The 21,540-nt window shown below is 38.8% G+C and overlaps 1 protein-coding gene across 1 annotated transcript; it reads left to right on the plus strand.

Moving 5' to 3' along the window:
• Positions 1–2,316: 2,316 nt before the first annotated feature.
• AMACR (alpha-methylacyl-CoA racemase) lies at positions 2,317–21,135 on the plus strand. Its single transcript, XM_026087211.1, has 5 exons — positions 2,317–2,597; positions 4,027–4,170; positions 7,046–7,206; positions 11,795–11,981; positions 20,023–21,135. The coding sequence occupies exons 1-5, from the start codon at positions 2,348–2,350 to the stop codon at positions 20,430–20,432; spliced, it is 1,152 nt and encodes a 383-aa protein (XP_025942996.1). The 5' UTR covers positions 2,317–2,347; the 3' UTR covers positions 20,433–21,135.
• The last annotated feature ends 405 nt before the right edge of the window (positions 21,136–21,540 follow it).

Here is a 21,540-nt window from a genome sequence, read left to right on the forward strand (position 1 = left end):
AATCTGATATGAACTGTAAGTCTGGCAGGCAATCTAGCCAGTCTGTATCACAAAAGTGCCTGTACCTCTGTGAGCAATATTTATGTAACACAATATATATTATTTCATTTTTTCAACACTGTGGAATGCACTAATTTAAATATAGGGAGCTTATATATTTCAAAGGATGATACAGATACTGACTAATTGAAGTAATTTAATCAAGCTCACAAAAGCATTCTGACAATATCTAAAATAGAACCAAGTGTCCTGCCTCACACCCCAGTGTTTTAACCTTGTAACAACCTCCTTTTCCATAACCATTGCCTCTCCAGCAGTGAACTTACAGAAACCTATTTGTTGCTGTAATTTTAATGACACATGTTAAATGGTATCACATATATGCACGCTGCACTGTTCTTATTGCAAGTTTAAGCTAGGGGAAGGCTCCTTGTTTTTTATATACATTTTATGCTGGACAATTTGCTGCCTTAAGAGAGTTTGCTGGATTCAGATCATTAGCGTCCATCCCTTGGTGAATCCGAATCCCTCTATTTCTCTCACACACCTGTTTATTTCTTAGTTTGTTAAAAGCCAATTTTTCAAAGTGGATTTAACATTCATGAAGTGCCAGCCTCACTCTGCTGAAACTGAAATCATTTAATAAGGTCATGACTAAAATGTTTCTGCCACTGAGTACTCATTTTAACAGTGGATGACAACAACAACAACAACAACAACCCAGGTGTAAAGCATCCTATATATGGGCTGCAAAATCCAGACATAATCCAGTCTATGATTATAGTGTTACTTGGATCTGATAAAATAAACATCATCAGGTGAAATTTAAGAAGGCAACATAACAGAAATTGCCTCTTCCTATTCAACACAAATTCCAAGAGCCTAAAGGTAAAAAGGAGGCAAAAGAAACTGAAAATCATTTAAAGAAATGCAATGTCCCAGTAACACGATGGTAACTGTGGAAGCAAACCTTTATATGGAATAGTGTCTCTAAGGGAGATGGATGATAAATAAAACAAGCCAGTTTCCTTTGAACAAACATGCACATATTTTTCTCCCCCCCATTTCTTGTGGACAGCAGCATAGCAATGGATACAATCAGTGAATTGGAATCAGGTGTCTGTCTACTTGAAAAATAAAGGGCATTCTGGAAACAGAACTCTTCTGTTTGTTATTGCAGAGATAGAACAAATTCTGCATTCATATTTGCAACCTTTACCCATTTTTGTTGTCCATTTAACCTAAATAAAAACATAAAATGACCATGGAATTGATTTTAATGGCCTCCTCGTTCTGTCTCCTATATGGTAACTGGAGATCCTAGGAGCAGGATGTAAGTTTGAAAAGCCTTGTGAAGCTAATGCTGTTTCAGTACCTTATCCCGGCTGGATGTCCATCCCTGTGAGCAGCCTAAACAAAAACAAAACTATCAGGCCTCCAGTCAAATGCAGTTGCTTTTCTGGAAGGCTTCATAAGTGTAACCGTGCATGAATACAGGCTTTATTAAACCTGGTATGATTTAACCAAACACAAGTTACTGTGCTCTGCGCAGGGGAAACGGCCAAAGCCTTGGGAAGACAGGAGACCATTTTGGGCTAAAACTCTTCAACACTCACCATGGGCAGAAGGCTGGGGTGACGGCCTACGAAGCGATGGTCTCCCCTTTGTGTTGCTACTGAGCCGACGGCGAGCTGCAAACACTAAGGCCCTGGCTGCTGTTGTCAAAATCCCAGGGGCACGTTAAATCTTTAGCGGGTTTGAGATGTTGCTGTGGCAGCTATGCGCTCGGCTCCTCAGGCGGGGGTACAGCTGCTGCAGCAGGAGCAACAGGCCCGCTCAGCCCGGGTTAAGGGCACATGGGGCAGCACAGCCAGTTTTTCAGCAGCTCGGCTGACATGCTGGAGCGTGGGGCAGCTGAGGGGTGYGTGGGCTTGCACGCTCTTTTGCCCTCCACAACCACCTGCGCCAGACGGAGCAGGCGCAACACACCTGACCGCACCAGCCCTAAACCACCCGTGCGCCCACCCAGCGGGGAGGCTTTCCGAAAACCAGGCGCTGACTTTTGCGCTCCTTCCTGTCTGCCCTACCTCGGGCAGCTATGGAAAATACACCTTCTGCAATCAGTGCGATTAAAATCAAGCTGCAGAGGAGAAACAGGGACGAAGTTGCACGAAATACGCGAAGAGCTGCTACTCAGAAGAGGCAACAGCCGGGCTGGGGGGAGGAGGGGCGGTTTCTCCGAAGCGCCTCGCCGGGGGCGGWGGAGCCGCGGCGGCCGTTAGCGGCGCGGCGGTGGGGGGCGGGGGGAAGGCATCGATGTCTCGGCGCTCGGCAGGCGGCGGGCGCCATGGCGCTGAGCGGGCTGCGGGTGCTGGAGCTGGCGGGGCTGGCGCCGGCGCCGCTCTGCGGCATGATCCTGGCCGACTTCGGGGCGCGCGTGGTGCGGGTGGACCGCGCGCCGCGCTCCGCCGTGGCCGCCGACGCGCAGGGCCGCGGCAAGCGCTCGCTGGCGCTCGACCTCAAGCGGCCGGCGGGCGCGGCGGCTCTGCGGCGGCTCTGCCGCGGGGCGGACGTGCTCGTCGAGCCCTTCCGCCACGGTGAGGCGGCGGCGGCGGCGGCGGGGCCCGGTGCTGGGGGCGGCGGGAGGTTTGGGCCCCAGTGGCGTCGGGAGGGAGCCTCGTTAGACGCCCCCGTGCCCTTCACCTTCAGATAACGCCTTTGTGCGCCAGCGGGCTCCGGGCACCCCGTTCCCCCTTGTGCTCTTCAGAATCTTTGTCAGAAAAGAGGGAGCCAGCAGAAATTAGCTCTCAGGTTTGGATTCCGCACCAGTGTTGCCTCCTTCTTATCATATAAATTAATTTATGACCTGGACATACCTGTAGTAACTCCTTCCATCGAAAGGCGTTCGCAGTTGTACGGCAGCTGGGCTGTCGCACCRGGCCACTGGTGTTGGACCAGCCAGTCCTTAAACWGGTGCAGAGCTCTGTGTCCCTGGGCTCCCGGGCTGCCCCRGCCCCGCTCTTAAGCCATGGACGTGAACCCTGAAAACTTTGCTTTTCAGAAGGTTTTCTTTCCTTTCATTTTCTTGCTGGTAATTGGATGGGCCTAGCTTCTCAAAATAGTTGTTAACCGGTAGAAATGTGTTACCAAATTTCACTGCTTTCTCCCTTGCATTAATCGGTTACTGCTGCTTACTAAGTAATACAACAGAAATAGATTTTAAGGTATTTGAAGATGTAGTGATTTTATGGACAAGTTTGTGAAAGAAGCGTTGGTAATAGCTTCAGGGGTAGAACAGGCATTGAAGCTATGTCAAGGGAGTCAATACCTTCTCCAACCTGTGCCTCACTGCAGTCCCAGTATGGATTATAGGGTATAGTCTGACCACGATTCACTAAACAGATAAAATTGATGATTTATGTGCAAATTGAATGCTTCTTTGAAACCACTGTTTTAGTAATGCAGCATCAAAATGTTAGTCTTGATTACAGTAAACTATGCTGACCAAAACTGTATTTTATAGATCTCTAAAAGTTCCTTATTCTTTACATTGCACAAAAGAAGACTTGTTCTTTTGTAGTTGTTGCAAATCATTTGTGGGATGTATAGTTGTGCAGCTCATTTGCATCAGTGAGTTAAAGATRGAGGAACACAAGGGGTACTGGGTGGGGAATACATGGGTTTTGCGAAGGAAGTATGTTCTAATGAAAGATGGAAGTAATCTGGCAGACTGTCAGGGAAGCAAAAAGGAAAAAATAAAGCTGAGAAAAAGAAAGGACCATAAAGCTTAATTTCCACTTAACTGGCTTGCCTTCAAAATGCATTCATTATGCTGGTAATTTATAACATTCTGGCTTTTAACTTTTTAATATGGATACTGAATTAGAACGTATTATTTTATAAATTRCAATTCAATTCTGTTGTAGTGTAATTTACACTTACTTTTAACTATGAACCCTGTATACTTTGAGTCTCATAAAAAAACAAATGTGAATTAGGATTTGGTGCTTTTTTTTTTTGGTTCAGGTGTCATGGAAAAACTTGGTCTTGGTCCAGAGGTTCTTTTGCAAGAGAATCCCAGACTCGTCTATGCTAGGCTCACTGGATTTGGCCAGTCAGGAAAATATGCCAAGTCTGCAGGTCATGACATCAATTATTTGGCATTATCAGGTAGGCTGAAAATTTCCTGTTGAAGTTTTTATTTTTCCTTTAATCAAGACTTAAGAATTTATTGAAAGATTCTTTGCAGATAGCTCAAATTACATGAGGTGTAGTTTGGTGAAGCAGCTGAGCTGATCTAAAGCCTCACTGGCAATGAAGGAGAGGTTCCTCCTCCATCCTTGTGCTTCTCTCTGCTCCCTTCTCTCCAATCTCTGGTGCTTGTTTGACCCCTCTGTGAGCTGACTCAGCTCCCGAGCATGTCAAAAACTGACCCAGGAAAAATGGGGATGTTTTCCTGCCAGATTGTTGAGTTCAAGCAGTTCACTAAGAGTTTGGTTGGACAAACATTAAAAAAAAAAAAAAAATCGGCACAAGAAAGAGGAGGAAACTCAGGCTGGGCAGGGCTGTTCATTTTGGCAGCAGCATTGAGCTGTTAGTCTGGATCAACGTGTCTTCTCAGACTGTAGTGTATTTTTCTCCTTTTGTGCTGTTTTATCTGAATAAAGTTTTTTTCTTTAAAGAGAGAACTGAAATTTGTATGTATTTTTATCTTTTCCTTTGGGGCCTCTCTCCTAGAAAATCAATATGTTCATAATCCCAGAAGGGTTGCAGATTATTTTGCCTACATTGTGAGCAGCTGCTTTGAGGTAAAGTAAAACTGCACAGCCTACAAGGCATTCTCTTGTGCTTTTCTGCTGTAAATTTCTCTCCAGTTATGCCATTTCAAAGGAAAGCAGATTTAAGATAAAGTGAGTTTTGTCTGCAATGCTACATTGCCTTAGAATATTGTAAAACAGTATGCTCATTCAATGTGTGATGATTTTACAGGTATGCAATACCAAAGAATAACAAAACTACCCAACTCTGATGGTAGCAATCAATCTGTAGTCATGCATGGCCCCACTTACTGCTCTTCACACTGCCTGGACCATGTGTGTTTCTGTCTCTGCCCCTTTTCCAAACCTATGAGGGAGGAGAGAAAGTGGGCCAAAACCTCATGGCTTACCACTGGATGGTGCATTTCTTTTAGCCCCAGGAAAGTGCCAAAGCAGAACTGCTATAGATACAGAGATGGTACCACCATCTGTGGGGATTCACTGCATTGGGGAATGAAGTTTCTTCAGGGATGGATTCAGTTTTCTCTCATGGCATTAGATTGTCAGGGTTTCAAAAAGAGAAAAAGAGACTTTGTTTGGAACACTTTTGACTTTGTGTCTGCGTGATTTGAAAGTATTGTGATAGTTTAATTTGTTACAAACCTAGGGAAAGGTTCAAGCATTGTTGTCCATCGCAACCTTAGATGATAGTCCTTTCTGTTTACAATTTTTTAATCAGTATAGTTTTGGTTAGTGCTATCTTACTGTAATTGAGAAAGGCCTGCTACGAGAAGGAAGTTTCAAGCAGACAGTTCAAAATTTTTGTTATTTCAAATTTAAAAATGTGAATTATGTATCAGTACTTTTAAAGTATAAAAGTCTGAGATTTTCAGGTTGTAGTCAGGTAAAGAAATGATTGAGTTACAGAGCCTTCACTGCACTTCTTAACTATTTCACTGGTAATGTTTCTCTTGCCAGACATCCCACTGTAAAAAATAAGTCTGGTTTTAAACACACTGACTCTCACTTCAATAAAATTAAATCTGCTTGAAATTTCACATAGTCAGGTTTTTCTGCCAACTTAAAGGAAATAGGACAAGGTATTTGGGAGGTATCAGTGCTCAAAATTGAGGTGATCTCACATCTTGGGTATTTTCCTGATGRGCTTTACCTTTCTGAAACTCAAAAATGGCTTATATTAGAAATTCTAGATGTAAGTTAATATGTTAATCTGCTGCTGCCAGTGACAACCATTAGACTGTTAAAAGTCAAATTTTAGTCATTGACAGGGCTTTCTACATGCATTACAGTTCTGCAAACTTCTTTATATTGTACACTCAGCTGCTTGCATTTAAGAAGTGCATTAGACCATTAACTAACTAAACACTGCACCAGAATCATGCAGTTTTCAGGAAATTTTGGCCATATATGCTGCAAGTCTCAGACCTTAGGCTGTAGGCATAGGTGAGACATGATCTTATTGGAGAGTTTCTTACTTCTGCAAAGGGAATTGTTATGAAGGAACTACAAAGAGTGAAGTGCTAGTGAAAAGGCTGATCAAGATGGCAAAGAAACGCTAACAGATTCAAAGCTCTGTCTAAAATAATGATAGTGGCCAAGTCTCGGCTCTGTTTCTTTTCTTCATAATTTCTGGCAGACAGAGCTTCACTGTGTCTATGTTGCATGCAAAAGGAGGTAACCTTTCTATATTATTCACCCATTCCTCATATATACAACCTTATTTTCAAAGATATTTGAAGAGGGACGGTAGGACTAAAGTAGGGTTGTTGGTGTGAAGTCCTTTCTTATGATTGTTAGTTCATGGGTTATGTGCACAGAAGGCTGCAGATCTGCTTTTTTACCTTGAAAGATTCAAAGAAGAAAAATCTACCAAAGTTCTTTTGAGATTTAACTCCTGCTCATAATGCCTATTGAATTCTTATGTGGGAGGTTCTAAGTATGTACAAATTGTTAATATTATTTCATATATGTATTTTTTGTATGAAATATTGTTCCTATATAGCCAAATGATCAATGTTTTATCTATGTGACCTTTATTAATCTATTTAATCAGATACATCTTCATTAACATGACTTTGGATATTCTATTCTTTTGTGAATAAAGACATAGCTGGAGTAGAATCAGAAAACAATGTTGGGAGAAATTTGCTTTGTCCCTAGTTTGCTCACATAGATTGAAAGGAATGATACTTTAATTGTAGAAATGTGGAAACTAATATTTATAATTCATTTTATAATTACATTTACTTTGTTTGCTCTACTGTCAGGCGTGCTGTCAAAGCTGGGTAGAAAAGATGAAAATCCATATGCACCTGTAAACCTTCTGGCTGATTTTGCTGGTGGAGGTGTCATGTGTGCAATGGGCATTATTATAGCCCTATATGAACGTACCAAATCTGGCAAAGGGCAGATCGTTGATGCCAGTATGGTAAGTTTTGTCTCATGGGGAGGGCGGGTTGCTGTTTCTTTTCTACTCAGTCTGTAAAATGGGAAATGTTGGACCTATTGGTAAAGTTTAATATTAGGAATTTTGGAAAGGTAAAGTAAGTCATCTCTAAAATGGCTATTCCTTTATCCACAAACAGTTTTCACAGGTCACTGTTGCCTTCCTTATGGTGTAGTACATGCACTGAAGTTCTTTCCCTGTGCCATTCCCCATTTCCTTTTACCAGCCTGCCTTCAAAAAGTGTTAGCTGTATATATTTGATGAGTAAGTTGGGAATAGGATGTATTATAGACAACGACCATAATGCATAATAGCAAAAACAATGATTCTAATAAAATAAAAAAGTTGCGTTAGCTCTATCCAAGGCACATCTGCTTATAACTTTGTGATAGGTCATGTCTTCTGAAAAGCACTGTTTTTGCCCCCACGCCACCCCCCCAGAAAAATTACACTGTCATGGATAATTGCCAGGAAATCAATTTCAAACACTTTGCATTAATACATTGTAGAGGAAATGAAAGAAGGGCTACATGCAAATTTGTAGTAGTTTAATCATGAATGCTGTGGAATTTTTCACTGCAAGGCCACTCACTTGCGTGTAGAGGAAAATGGTTATTTACATTTATCCTTGAAACCCATTGATAGTATTGTCTACAAGTATTTTTTCTCACTTGCACTCTCTCTTATTTTTTTATTTTCAAAAGAACGCTGCAATTAAAATTTGACCTCTCTAGAGATATTGTAGTATAATGAAGGCTATCATTTGGACTCTAAATATAAGTTTTAAAAAATCCCTTCATCATAAGAGGTCTTGAGGCTAGGGGAATAGCAACAGATGTTTTTTGTCTTGACTTTAGTGTTTTTTTGACTGCTTCACAGGACATTCTCAAAAGTAGGCCATGGAATTATGGTCTAGATGAAAATTGCATGGGATGAGTGCAAAACTGGTATAATCTTTTTACCCAGACAGTGGTTATTAATGGTCAGTTATCAAAATGGAAAAAAATATTAAGTGGAGTTCCACAGGGTGTCTTTTTTTCTGTCAGTGTTTTCACTGATAACCTGAATGACGGACTGGAGGATATACTTGGTAAATTCATAGTTGATGTGAATCTGGGAATAACTAAGCATGTTGGATGACAGGATTAAAATTGAAAATGGCCTTTACAAATTGAAGGAATGACCTGCAAAAGTTGACTGAAATCCACGGAGACCCCTACTCAGTACTCCTCTTAGGCAGAAACAATTAGCTGCACAAATGCAGTGTAAGAACTGTGGGCTAAAGTGCAGTCCTGGGGATTTATAGTAGTCACAAGCTGAACATGAGTCAACAGTACCACAGTACCATGCTGTTGTGAAACACACAAACACTGTATTAGGATATACAAACAGGAAATATAGCCAGCAAGGTTTCTGAAGTAATTCTTCTAATCAGTTCATCTATTCAGCATTTATAAGGCCTCAGGAAAATACTGTGTCTAACACCAACCATAATCTTTCCCAAAAAAGCCCCCAAAAACTCACAGTTGGAGGAAGCCCAAAGAACATAGCAAAAATGATTGTGGGTCTAAAAAACATGACCTACAGGGGAAGATTGAAGGAGTTTACGTATTTGTGAAGTGGAAACTGTGAAGAGATATGATAAGTCTTCAAATACGTAAAAGGCTATTTCTTATGGCTGGGAGTATTACCTTATCTTCTCTATCTGTGCTTTAAGTCACTGAAAGAATTTGTTACAAGAAGAATGAGTGCAAGTCCACTAATGTCCAAATGAGCTCTCTGGCTAGTTGGGAAAGGAATGTCTTTTTTTTAATTATATTTTTTTTAAAAAAGCCCTGAAAACTTCTCTCTCTCCCAGTTTTTTTTCTTGTCTCATTATTAGTCGTGGAATTTGCAATTCCCTACTGATATTCCAGGCAACCTCTGAAATCCTTGTCAGGTGGCACTGGATGTATTTTGCCTAAAATTTCTTTACATTCCTTTCACTTACACAAACTTTCTGTGAGACAGTTGATGAAAAACATACATGTGTCATTCACAGCAAAGACAGTTAAATAAACTGGAATGGTTAAGTCTGTTTCTATTTCTAAATTTAATTCATGGACATAGTGTTTGGTTTTTTTTAATACAGTAATGCAGCATTAAAATATTTGAGCTGTTATTTCATTTTAAAGTTATATTTAGTAGGCATATTACCTATGTTGCTGAATAGTTTGGGTAATCTGAATATGCTAAGGACACACGGGGGAATTTTCTATGGTAAAAGAGGGAAAATGTATTTCTTTTTTAGCTGCTTTGTGTCCCCAGGATTACTTTTAATAAGTTTTCGTCTTCTTTCATGGAGAAAGAAGTGTTTTTACTGAACCACTTTTTTTTTTATTGTAATGTACATATGAGGAACTCCTCTAGTTAGCGAAGCTAAACTAATACCAAAAGAGGGTAGAGGGGCGATCAGGCCAAGGGCTAGATTTGCATCATCTCTTCACATTTGTCCAGTGTAATTGTCACGCTGCATAAAAAGTAGACACTAGGTCCTGCTTTTTAGCTCAGAAGAATTAAACTTCAGGTCTTAACCAATTTACATTAGTTATTGTCTCTTCTCATTGACCCTCTGGAAGTGCATGCATCTGATTGCTCCTGCATGCTGAGTAGGGTGCTGGCTGAAAACTGTGGTAGGATACAGTCGGCGCAGGGATGCATCTGTGCTCCCACACCATGTGGGAACGCTGGCACGTGAGTAAGGACGACGACTTAAGTTCACTCAAAATTCAGACACTGATCCTTCTGCTGATAGTAGGCATCTGACCAAGCATGACTCCTTGTGAAAAGAGCCACAGGAGAAGATGGTGGTAATGACCACTTCTTGCATAATAGCCTCATGGCGAGAGCATTTCACTGGGGATCCAAGTTTTTCTCAGCCTGGAGGTATTAAAAAAGCAAAGCTCCCACATCCTGGAAGAGCTCCTCAGTCACAAGGCTAGAGGTTAGATTGGGGTGGGTTCATTCTCAGTCATTTTGTCTGCACTGTTTCACTCTGCAGCAGGAACAGAAGAGTTGTGGTGTGGGTAGAGGTCACCCAGCAGCATGCTGCCTCGGGTCACCCATCCCTGCTTCAGAGGCTCCTGGTGCTTTTAGCATTAGGGAGTCCTTAAGTAAAATGCATAGCCAGTATTGCTGTAATCATTGTGCAGTTGAGCTAAAGAGGAAAGTGATCATAGTGGTGTGTGTGGAGTCATCTGAGCCTGCCTTTGGGAGTTCAGGGCAGAGCTTAGACACCTTTTTACTTGTTTCTGAGTTGTGAAGGACTTGGACGCACACTAGCTGTCTGGTTGCCAAGCCTGGGATACTTCTGAGATCCAGTCAAAAAGAGATGCTATTTTACTGTAGTTGTTTCCAGGGTAGGTAGTAGGGTAGGTAGGTGCTCTGAATAGTTCTGACAAATTTGACACCAAAGTCTAATCTGCAGTTAGAGCTTATTCTGAATATTATCCCACCTGTTGTTATCTTTACTTTCAATGTCTTTTATGTAATTCTTTGCTAATGTGAGTAGTGCAAGATAAGATCATTAGTAAAGCAAACAGTAATTTGGTAGTCTTGCAGTCATTTTGCAAACATGCAGGTGAAGGTATGTAATATTCTCTCACAGGAAAGTACCTTAATTGACTTCAACATATGACAAGTAAGGCAAAAGTATTCCTGTCTTTGTGGCAAGAACTTGGGAGGAAGATGACAGACAATATACTTTAAATGAAGAAACCTTCATGACTCTGCATACTTGAGGTTTACCTCTTTTTAAATTCATGCTTAGAAAGGTAGAAACTAATAGGTATTTTTACCTTAAAATTTAGCAGCTTTATATTTTGGTACAATCTCCACACTTTGCTCTACAGACAATATCAGATTAATTTTACACAGCTGAAAATGCATGAAACAAAATGATAGCTACTACTGCATTTGAACAATTATTTCCGGTTTTCTTGAGAAGATAATTCCTAAGTACTTGCCAGTGGGAAGAGTGGGAGAATAATTTTTTCTTCTAACTTAGTGATCCAGTTGAGCTTCCCCATTCTCATAGTATGAAAGAGAGCTTTAACTTCTGCTTTCCTTCCGGTTTTCTGCTTCTAAAATTAGCAGTCTTATAGTCAGRTAAGTTCAAGACAACTTACTGTTGATCTATAAACTGGTAATTACAAGACTGGTATAGGCATACTGGTTTCTACAGGTAGAAAGCTTGAAGTGTTCTAGAGAGCCAAGAGGCTTGTCCCATCACCTAAAATGTGAACCTCAATGTGAACAACTAGTGGTTATGAAGTTGCTAAACTAGGAAACTGAAGCTGTATTATTACACTTATGCTCCTTGTCATTCTTTAATACTAGAAAATTTCCCATATACAATATAAACTGTACTTTGCAAGTACAAGAAATGAAACTGCTTAACAGAAATTTTGTGGTTAAAAATCTTAACCCAGGCCAGACTTGCTAGTGAGTTTCTGTAGTCTTGTTTCATGTCAAATTAAGGCAATATGTCAGCTAATTTATTGAAGCTGTTGGTTTTTTGTATATCTTGAAGGTAGAAGGAGCAGCATACCTGAGTTCTTTTCTGTGGAAATCACAAAATTTAGGACTTTGGAACAGACCCCGAGGTGAGAACTTACTAGATAGTGGTGCTCCTTTCTATGAAACCTACAAGACCTCCGATGGAAAATACATGGCTGTTGGTGCCATTGAGCCTCAATTCTACGAGCAGTTAGTAAAGGGTAAGTAGCTTGGAGCAGTTGTTTCACATCCGCAAAGCATGATTGAATAAATTCTTTTTAACTAAATTTTGATTCATGACATTGGTTATGTTTATATCTTTATAAAAGCCAAACCCTTTTGAAACCATTTGGGTAGTATTGTAGCTTTTTAGTTGAATTTCTTCTTCTAGCATTTGATTTCTTTCTTTTTCATCCCTTTTCTTCTGAAGTCATGGTATTGCTAGTCAGTGATGTGGCTGAAGCACTGTACAACTCTTTTGGAAACCACTTTTTTCAAAGGAATGTGAATCTACTTTAAAAAAAGACTGATACATCAAATAAAATTTCATGCAGTTTCAGATATTTTTGCTATACAAATTTTTAAAGAAATTTTTATGTTATTTTAAAAGTGAATGTTCACTGGAAATATCCCATAATATTTTTTGATAAATATGACCTTTTATAAAACAAAAGTCAGTTTTATAAATTAATTTTCACCACAGAACTTAAGAGTGCTTTTAGAGTACAACCATGGATCTAACTTTTATATTTGACTGAAGAGTTTTAAATTATGTTTATGAAGTATGATTTATATGTCTTGAAAAATTAGATTGGGTCATGCAAAGACATTATTTTGTAATGTTGACACTGAAATTTGCAGGTGCCCCTTTACCTTTGAACCAATTGTGTAGTCTCAGCTTTAGATCAGGTGTGCTCTTAGCTTCTTATTGGTACTTCATTTAAAAATAGATTTCCTCTGTTACGCCCCTTTGATAAATTGCTATGCTTTCCATAATGAATTTATGAAAGTTTTAAAAATCCACAAAGAATTTGGGATTTATTTTCTTTTCCTAGTATTTAGGATATGAACAATGTAAGAAATCCCCTTTAACCTAATTTTAGTTCTTCTTAATGAGTAGGATGAAATCCACATAGGAGTGGATGTTCCTAGACTGTGTTATGTAATCACTTTGATATGTAAATGACTTAATGTGGTAACTCTTGGCTGGGTGAAGGTGGCAGTGAAGCAGCTTTTGACTCTTGCTCAGCATTTCCCCAAAGATTATTACTTGAATAGCAGGTTGGATGCCTTCTCACAGGCAGGTACCATCAGTCAGCTCAGCCCCCATCAGCTCCGTTGCGCTAACAAGAACATAGTCAGTGCCAGGGCTTGCATTTCCAGGAGTTTTTGAAATTCAGGAAGGTGGTCAAGGTGGGATGTGCTTTTGGTGGGCACAGTCCTAAAGAGAGAGGACACCTTTTTCTCTTTTTGACATTGCTCTCTTGCAGGCTGTGTGCTCCCAAAGAAAGTCCTTGAACATTTGTGGCTGTAAATGGCTGCTTCTATAAATGGCCATAAAGGACTATTTATTGCAGAGAATTTATTGCAGAGAATTTTCGCAATTGCAGAGAATATCCAAACTGGTATATACTGATACATGAAATGCACAAAGCAGCCTCATGGACTGACCCATTGACATGTCCAGCATGATCTTCTGCACCCAGATCAGATGCCAAGTTTGGGAGAACCATGTTTTTGGCTGATGAAGCTAGTGCTCCTCTTTCTCATTGTCCTGGGAATACCTTGCCTGTTTGGCTCCAGATCTAAGCTACTCCTTGAAAAAGAAAGTGTAGTTATTTTTTCCACAGTTACTGATTCTCTGAAATGTTATTCTCATCTAATTCCCTGAAGTTTTTTGTTTGCAATAAATAGAGCTGGAGAACAAAAATAATTAAATATAAACCTGTATCAAAGTAAAATGTAAACCCTTGCTCTGAAAATTAGAGAATTTGGAATTCCAGTACCACTTCTTCAGGCAGAATGCTCTTATAAAATACAAAGGGGAAAAAAAAAAAAAGCTACATATTCAAATACTCATCTGTTTGGCCTTAAGTTCATGGCTGCGGTATTGTATGCTTCTCTGGAGATTAAATAGAATAGCAATTGCTTTTAAGCTACAGGACTGGGATGAAATCTCTATTTATTCAGGAAGAAAACACATTCTGTAATGGAGTCTGGGCTCAGGTTTTTTGCCCTTCTTCCTCAGTGAACCTTTCCTGGATGCTCCAGCCTTCCCGTATTGATCACTGTTGCAGGGCCACAGTATGAAGACTCAGGACTTTTCCAGTCAGCCAGCCAGGTTGTCTAGGAGGATACCCTAGGATGGTTGAATCCAGTATTCAGACAAAGTAGTACAGTCGCTGACTGGTCTCTGTCTCATGTAGGTATCTCTTTACTGAGGAAAATATTGAAAYTCTGTTTCCCTCCTGGTGGTTTCTCAGAAATTTGGAGCATAAAGTCAGAGCAGAGACTATGAATTCATCAGCCTATATTGGGGTACCCACATTTGACAACTTTATTTTCATGTTGGAAAATATTTCCTATGCTTAAAACACACAGAAATGGCTTGATTTTAACAGCTAAAGTTTCAAAAATGTTTTTTTGCACAATAAAAGACAAGTGTATTTGCATGTATGTAGAAAGACAAGTGTAATCACAGTTGTGGCTGTGTATCTGTCAGCTTCTGTCATATTTCAAAAATTCAACATATAGGCTACAGTCTTCTAATAAAAAACTGCTTTTTACCTTTAATTTGTTCACAATTTTTGCTTCCAGTCAATAATTTTTATTTATTTTATAAAAGAGCATTATTGAAAGCTTCAGACTATAAACTCAAGATTTTTTTCACAATGCTGCATTTAAAATAAATGGTCTTTCTTCACTCTAAGTGCACACTGTGAATTGTTCAGATTTTCACATAGGAAATAATTAGCCCCTTCAGTAGTTCCGTTTGTAAGCTTCTGAAGCAGCAGTGTACTGAATTAGAACAGCCGATTCTGCTTGTAGCTAAGAGATCTTTTTCCTTTCAGGGATATCTATAGGAGAAATCCAGTTCAGAATTTAAGCCTTTGAATGTTATACGGAAGAAAAAGCTGCTCGTGAGAACTGTATCGCTATTCCACAAACCCGAAGAACTTTGACTTAGACTGAGTGGTCTGTTCAAGGCATTAATTCCCTGCTTTGAAGTAGTTTTAAAATGCTGTGTTCCACTTTCCATGATTTCATTTCATTCTTTTTTTCCATACTTCTGGTCAATTCTGTTGGTGAACAACTTGGTGCTGTTCCAGATAAAATATATTCAGAGGCCACTTTATGTCCATCTGCTCATATTCAGAGAATATGTTACTTCTGCCACTCCTGTATAATGAGAACACAAGGATGTTGCAGAAGTAATGGACAGAGATTGAAAGACTGCAGATGTGAAAAAGGAACATGATTTCTGAACCAGTTGTAGCTGCCTGCAAAACTGTGATTAGCAGAAGTAAAACTAATTTCCTTTTGCTTTTGCTTCACTTTAGTGTTTCCCTGTAGAATTAGGAACCCAGTGCTAGATGAGAGTGCAGGTAATAAAATAGAGAGGAAAGTTCTTAAGGGGACTACAGAGTGAAAAGTGTTAAGTTTAAGAAAACACTGCATCTTAATTTTGAGAAACTTGTTGGCTTTGTGGATCATGCTCACCAGGGAAAGTGAAATTTCCATTTACCACAGATTCATGGGTTTTTAAAAACTTGGTTATAAGAGAAACTGAAGCTATATAAGATAGATAAGGTAAATTGCCATAACAGCTGCAGTATTAGAAATTATGTTCTGGGCTCATTATAGACTATTTGCTGTTCACAAACATGCTGTAATCCTCTTGCTTACTTTAATTTTGTTGCTAGTAAAGTCAGCCAAAGAATAATGAAAATACCTTGCATCTTATGAGAATTCTGATGAAAGAAATATTTGTTACTAAGGCTAAGTCTCAATATTTTCATAAAAAGAGACAGAATGTCTTCCAGCTGAGCTGTAAATTGCTTCTGCAAGTTTATCTTGATTTTTAGCAATATGTGCATAGTTATTTCTTTGGCCAGGCTAAGAGAAACATGCAGAACTTGGTAATTTCACATATCGGGGAGAAGGTGAAGGTGTGATTCTGCATCATCTTGTGGTGTAAACTCAGTTACATAAGACGAATGTAGTATAAACTTACAATGCTATGAAAAGCAGAAACAGTCACTAAAGCTCTGAACAGATATTTGGTATTCCTTTTACAACATTGTATGTTTTCTTTTTAAAAAGAAGGAAAAAAAAAGATTTAGAAAGTTCTTGAAAAAACATAGTTTACATCATTATGAAGGATTTCCACAAGGCTGTCCATTTTGTGATTATGAAGTATTGTCTATTTTATTCAAAATATATCAATGTACTGTATTTGATACCACTTTTTTGTTAGGAAATACGCAAGGTGGAAGAATGGTTTCCTCATTACAGTTTAGAGATCCTCAGTTGCAYGTAATTTTATTTGAATTTATTTATCATGGTAGGCCTCATACTTTGTACTAAAACTCCAGAGACCCAGGTTCTTGCTGCACCAAAACATTTACAGTTGTGGTAATTACTGTGCAAACTTAGAGTGCAGCTATGGACGCATTTGTAGTGATGCTCTGGTAGCAGTCTGGTTCTGATCACCCTTTTGATGAACTTTTTCTTTTTAAAATAAAAATTGAGAGGGCAAAAAACAATACATAGTTACTTTAATGAAAATTCACTGCTGTTTTGGAATATTCTAAGGTTTAATTCCCTGTGAGAGTGAGAATGAATTGCATTTATGTAGAGCAGTGGTATACATTTTGTGGCTGTGGTTTAGGCAAAAATTAAGGAAACCCATACTTAGATGATTCTGTTCTCATATCATGGGAACATAATTTAAAAATTACTGTGCTATGAGCATATAGCTTGGAAAAGAAAATCAGCAGGTTAGAAGAAGAAAATCCCAAACAAAATCCTGCTAGGGATCCTAAATATCCTTTTAAACTACTAGCTGAAATACTGAGAGAAACTGCTTATTTCTGTTTTATCAAATCAACACTGCTGATTTATCTTTTGAATTTTATTGTTTTCTCTCTCTTGAAATAGGTGCCTAATTTCACTGCAGTTCATCTGAGAAGTTCTGTAGGAATAGACATTTGTGATTTGTTGCATTAATAAATCAATTGCAGATATATCTCTCAATATAGCTATAGCATACAAGGGAGACTTAATTTTTCTTTTTTCTTTTTTTTTTCCAAAAAACACTGTTTCAAAGCTGTAGTGGGGTAATTGTTGGCCTTTTCTAAAGAAAAATTCCTAGATCAAAATCTGAACAGGTCTTGACTGCTGTACCAGATTTTCTGCGTAAAATATCTTTTGCTTTTGATTATATTGGTGAAATACGTCATTCTGTGGTATCCCAAGCAATTCTGTGCTGTGTAATTGTTTCCCTGTTGACTCAGTTGCTCCTGCTGTGATTCTGTTTGTCTGCACCACAAATGTTTAGCACAAGGTGGAAAATGAGAAGCTTCAGTGCTTAAGTGCTGTGAGTTCATACTACTTAAAGGTTGAAGTCTTCAGTGGTCAGTGGAAAATGAGTACGTAATATTAAATTCCAGGTTCTGCATATTGTTCTATTTTACTAGAGCGTCTGGGGTTAGATTCTGCCAATTTTCCATCTGGCATGATTTCCAAGTATAATTGTGTAATACAATAATGATAGAGTTATATTCGTAATGGTCCGACTCCTAGAAGCCAAAACATAATTAATAAGCAAATCAATACTTATCAAACCAGTGTTTCCACTTGGTAAGATTTCATGCATTGAGACAGAATCACAGATAGTATGTTGTTACTTAGCTTTACTTGTTGTGGAATGTAAATTTGTCTCACCTCCTAGTTCTTAAGTAGGCTATCTAGCACTATTCATCTTTAATAATATATTTTGAGKGAAGTTTAATCAAATTCATTTTGTGAGCATCAGTAGCTTCAATTTATTTGCAGATGCTGAACCATTATGAGTAATCTTCAATTAATTGTTACTTAGGATGATAAGAATTGCTCTGCAGAGTAGATTTTAAGCTTAGAGATTTCAGGTACGTGTACTTGGTAACTAAGTAAGGAATAATGCTTACCTTTTAGTGATACTTAATTTGATATCCTTAGGAACTTCTAATAAGATGTGGAACTGTTTATTCTGCCTTTGGCTGTGTTGATTTTCCTCTACATACAAACCATTGAATGGCTGTACTTCTGAGTCTGAAGATTGGCAATTTCTGTGTGTTTTTCTTTGCAGTACCAAAGTAAGATTTAAAAGAGTGTATTCATTTTCAAACACACTATTTAGAGTCTCATTGAGCAACAGTGAAGCCCATTAAATATTATGGTAACTTTATAATTTGGGGGAGACTGAGCCCCAAGAAGGACGTATAGTAGAGATTATCAGGAAAAAGAATGAACTTAAAGAGCAGAAGAAAAGAAATTATCTTACTGTCTTCTCCCCTGTATGTTTTAGTAGTTATGTTTCTGCCCCTTTCAGTGATGAGGAAACTGTGGAAATAGGAGAAGATACAGAAAGCTTTTTCTGCCTATCTACAGCTGAAGCTGAGAGGAGTTCTGTGTCAATTCTGCATGCAAACAGGCATCTGGTAGGCAAGCCTGTTATAAAAACTGGAAGTCCAGTCATCAATTTGATAGCAGTCATAGCAACAGATACAAGAAAAAAGGTTCAAAATTAAAAGCTCCATGCTTTCTCTGCATTTTGCACAGAGCTGTTGTTTTCTAAAAAGTTCTGATTTTATGTTGGTTTGTAAAGCATTATGATGATAGCTATTCTCAAGCCCTTCTTAATTTCTCAAATTTACATGTTTTCTATCCCTGCTTTTTCAGATTTTTTTTTTCCTGCTTCTTTCAAGCTGCTATAGTTGTGACCATTTGGACAGCCTTCATTATACCAATTATGAATTCTGTTTGATATTATAGACTCTGTACCCCTGTGTGTACTATCTCCATTTTGAAAATGGGATTTAATTGCCTTTTCTCTTTTTTGTTCCTTACCTCCTTTTTGAGGTAAACCTTACAAGAAATGTTAACAATTCTTGCATCTCCTAGATGCCTGTGTTAGGGTCCAGAATTGTTATCATCTCCTAGATAGCTGGCTGGAGTTGTTGTGGGACCTACAAGATGCCCATTTTCTAAGCCTGCGCTCCCTGAGTAGGCAACTAAGCAAATGTTTGTGCATGGTGGAGGTCCTGGACAGAGTGCTAAAATAGTCCCTGGCAAAGGGAGCTGAAGACTGTAAAAGAGCAGTTCTGTTTGCAAACATAGGAGAAATTAAAGTAGGAGATTGGAGGAGTTCAGAGAACAGAACCCATGAGAAGGGAACAGAAGCAGAACTGGGAAACTGGCCTCACAGGAGCAAGGTAACTCCAGAGGCGGAGAAGAGGTGTACTGTGTACCTGGTGGTCCATAAGACTGATCTGGGAAGCGTGGTTCTTAAGCGGTCAGTGAGTGTAAGGGCTAGGAGTGTCAGTCGTCCCAAAGAGGAGCAGGAGGAGAGTTTGAGCCAGGCAGTGTGCTGCAACATGAGAGCAGCAGTCTCTGGGCAGCGGGACTTAGCCTGCAGGCAGCTGCAGCCACACTACCTCATTCACATCTGGCCTGAGTATGTCCACGCTGTCTTCTCCTCTCTAGCATGGAAATACCTGATTGCATTGGGCTCCAAATACGGTAGCTTGCTGAATATCCAAGTAGGGCAGATTTACTGACTTCCGTGACTGAAGTATGTTGCAGTAGCCCTGGACCTGTTCAATGGATGGTTGCAGCAGCTGCTGCTGAGTGTGTTGCTACTGCCAGATAGATGACACAATACCTATTATAGAAAATGTTCTCAGGACAAAATGTTCTTTCTAGGCAGCTGCTGCTCTTATAAGACATTTATGCGAACAAGTGTTTATTACATGTACTTAGTTAAAAGGCCATAGCTGATGCAGTTCAGTTTAAGAGCAAATGATAGAACATGGCATTCTTCTTGTCTCTCTCGCTGTCCAATCATAGATATTGTAATGAAGTTTGAAGTGACTCTTAGTGTGTTGTGCAGCGCTGGACTGCCTACAAAATACTAGTTTCTTGAGAAACATATTTAGTTATAGGCAGCTATTTAGTTTGTCTAAGCTATGCTATTGTTAAATTTTGCTTTTCTCTTTTCAGGTCTTGGGCTAGATTCAAATAAACTTCCTAGTCAGCTGAGTTTCTCTGACTGGCCCAAAATGAAGAAAATGTTTGCATCCATATTTGCACAGAAGACACAAACTGAATGGTGCAGTATATTTGATGGTACCGATGCCTGTGTGACCCCGGTTTTATCCTTTGATGATGCTGCCTTGCATCAGCATAACAAACAAAGAGGTTCTTTTATCAAAAATGATCAGGAAGAGATAAGTCCTAGACCTGCTCCTCTTCTTTCACGGACCCCTGCCGTTCCRTCTTTTAAAAGAGATCCTTTTATAGGAGAACACACGGAAGAGATACTTCTAGAATATGGATTTACTAAGCAAGAGATTGCTAAGCTTCATTCTGATAAAGTAATAGAATTCAGTAAACCAAAAGCTAACTTATGATCTCTGACTATGCAAATCAGAAGAATTTCAGGCTGATGCAGTGAGATTTTATGCATTAAAATTGAATTATATCACAAATAAATGTTTRTATGGTACTGCTTTTAAATGAATGTTTTAAATGAATGAAGTTTTAAATTTAATTGAAAGCAGTGGGAGTTAAGTACCTGCGTACCTGGGTGGCTTGCATGGGAGTACACAAACTGTGTTCCTAGTAAGTCTAGAATGTCACTGAAATTGTGTTCTGAAGATCTACACTGTTTGTTTACTAAGCAGATGTAAATTCTCATAATGTTTCTTTAAATAGCATATCCTGTGAAATGTTTGTTTCTTTTAATTCTTCGTTACACTGTTGCTTTGTAATATATTTTGTAATTACCTGAAGGTAATACTTTTCATAAAATATAGTTATATGCCTCATAAATGGGTGATTGTGTTGTTTACTCATAGATTTGAAAGGATTTTTAACTCTATCATGCTGATTCGTTTGCATTATCATGCTGAAACAGTGGTTCATATAATGCTGTTTCCTTACGCTCTGCTATAGAGTTGTTATGACGGTTCTATTTAAGAGCCTGACTACATTTTCTTAATGCAGTCCCATGATTATATTACATTTGGAATTTCAATTTGCCTGGAAATTGGTTCAGGATGAAATTTGTTGTTTTAAAATAGCTGCCAAGAATTAATCCTTTCCTCTCTTTTTGGAAAAATGRTAAGGAAGCTTAGCTGCACAAGTTTTAAACAGTGGTTATTCCATGCTGGTTGTCATTTCCTTCAAAATTAAAAGTTATTTGAAATGACCTTTGTTCCTTCAACTCAAAAATAATTACGTTTTTAGAAAGAGTTAACTATATGGCCTTAATACAGTTTTCTTTAGTTAGGCAAGTCAGGAATTATGTTATGAGGGGTTGCTTAATTTTTGTTTTGTAGTGTTTASCTTGCTAAACATTAGTTTGTTACTTACAAAATCTTCCAAAGCTGAGATATGTACATTGACGTATGTCATGCCAAAGTGTCAGCCTTATTACTACAACAAAACCCTTTTACATTTTATTACGTGAATGCCTGCATGGGAGCAAGAATTATCTAGTAGGTCCTGAAAAATTAG

This window comes from Apteryx rowi, unplaced genomic scaffold (genome assembly GCF_003343035.1).
Source record: "Apteryx rowi isolate R43461 unplaced genomic scaffold, aptRow1 scaffold_71, whole genome shotgun sequence".
NCBI classification, from domain to species: Eukaryota; Metazoa; Chordata; class Aves; order Apterygiformes; family Apterygidae; genus Apteryx; species Apteryx rowi.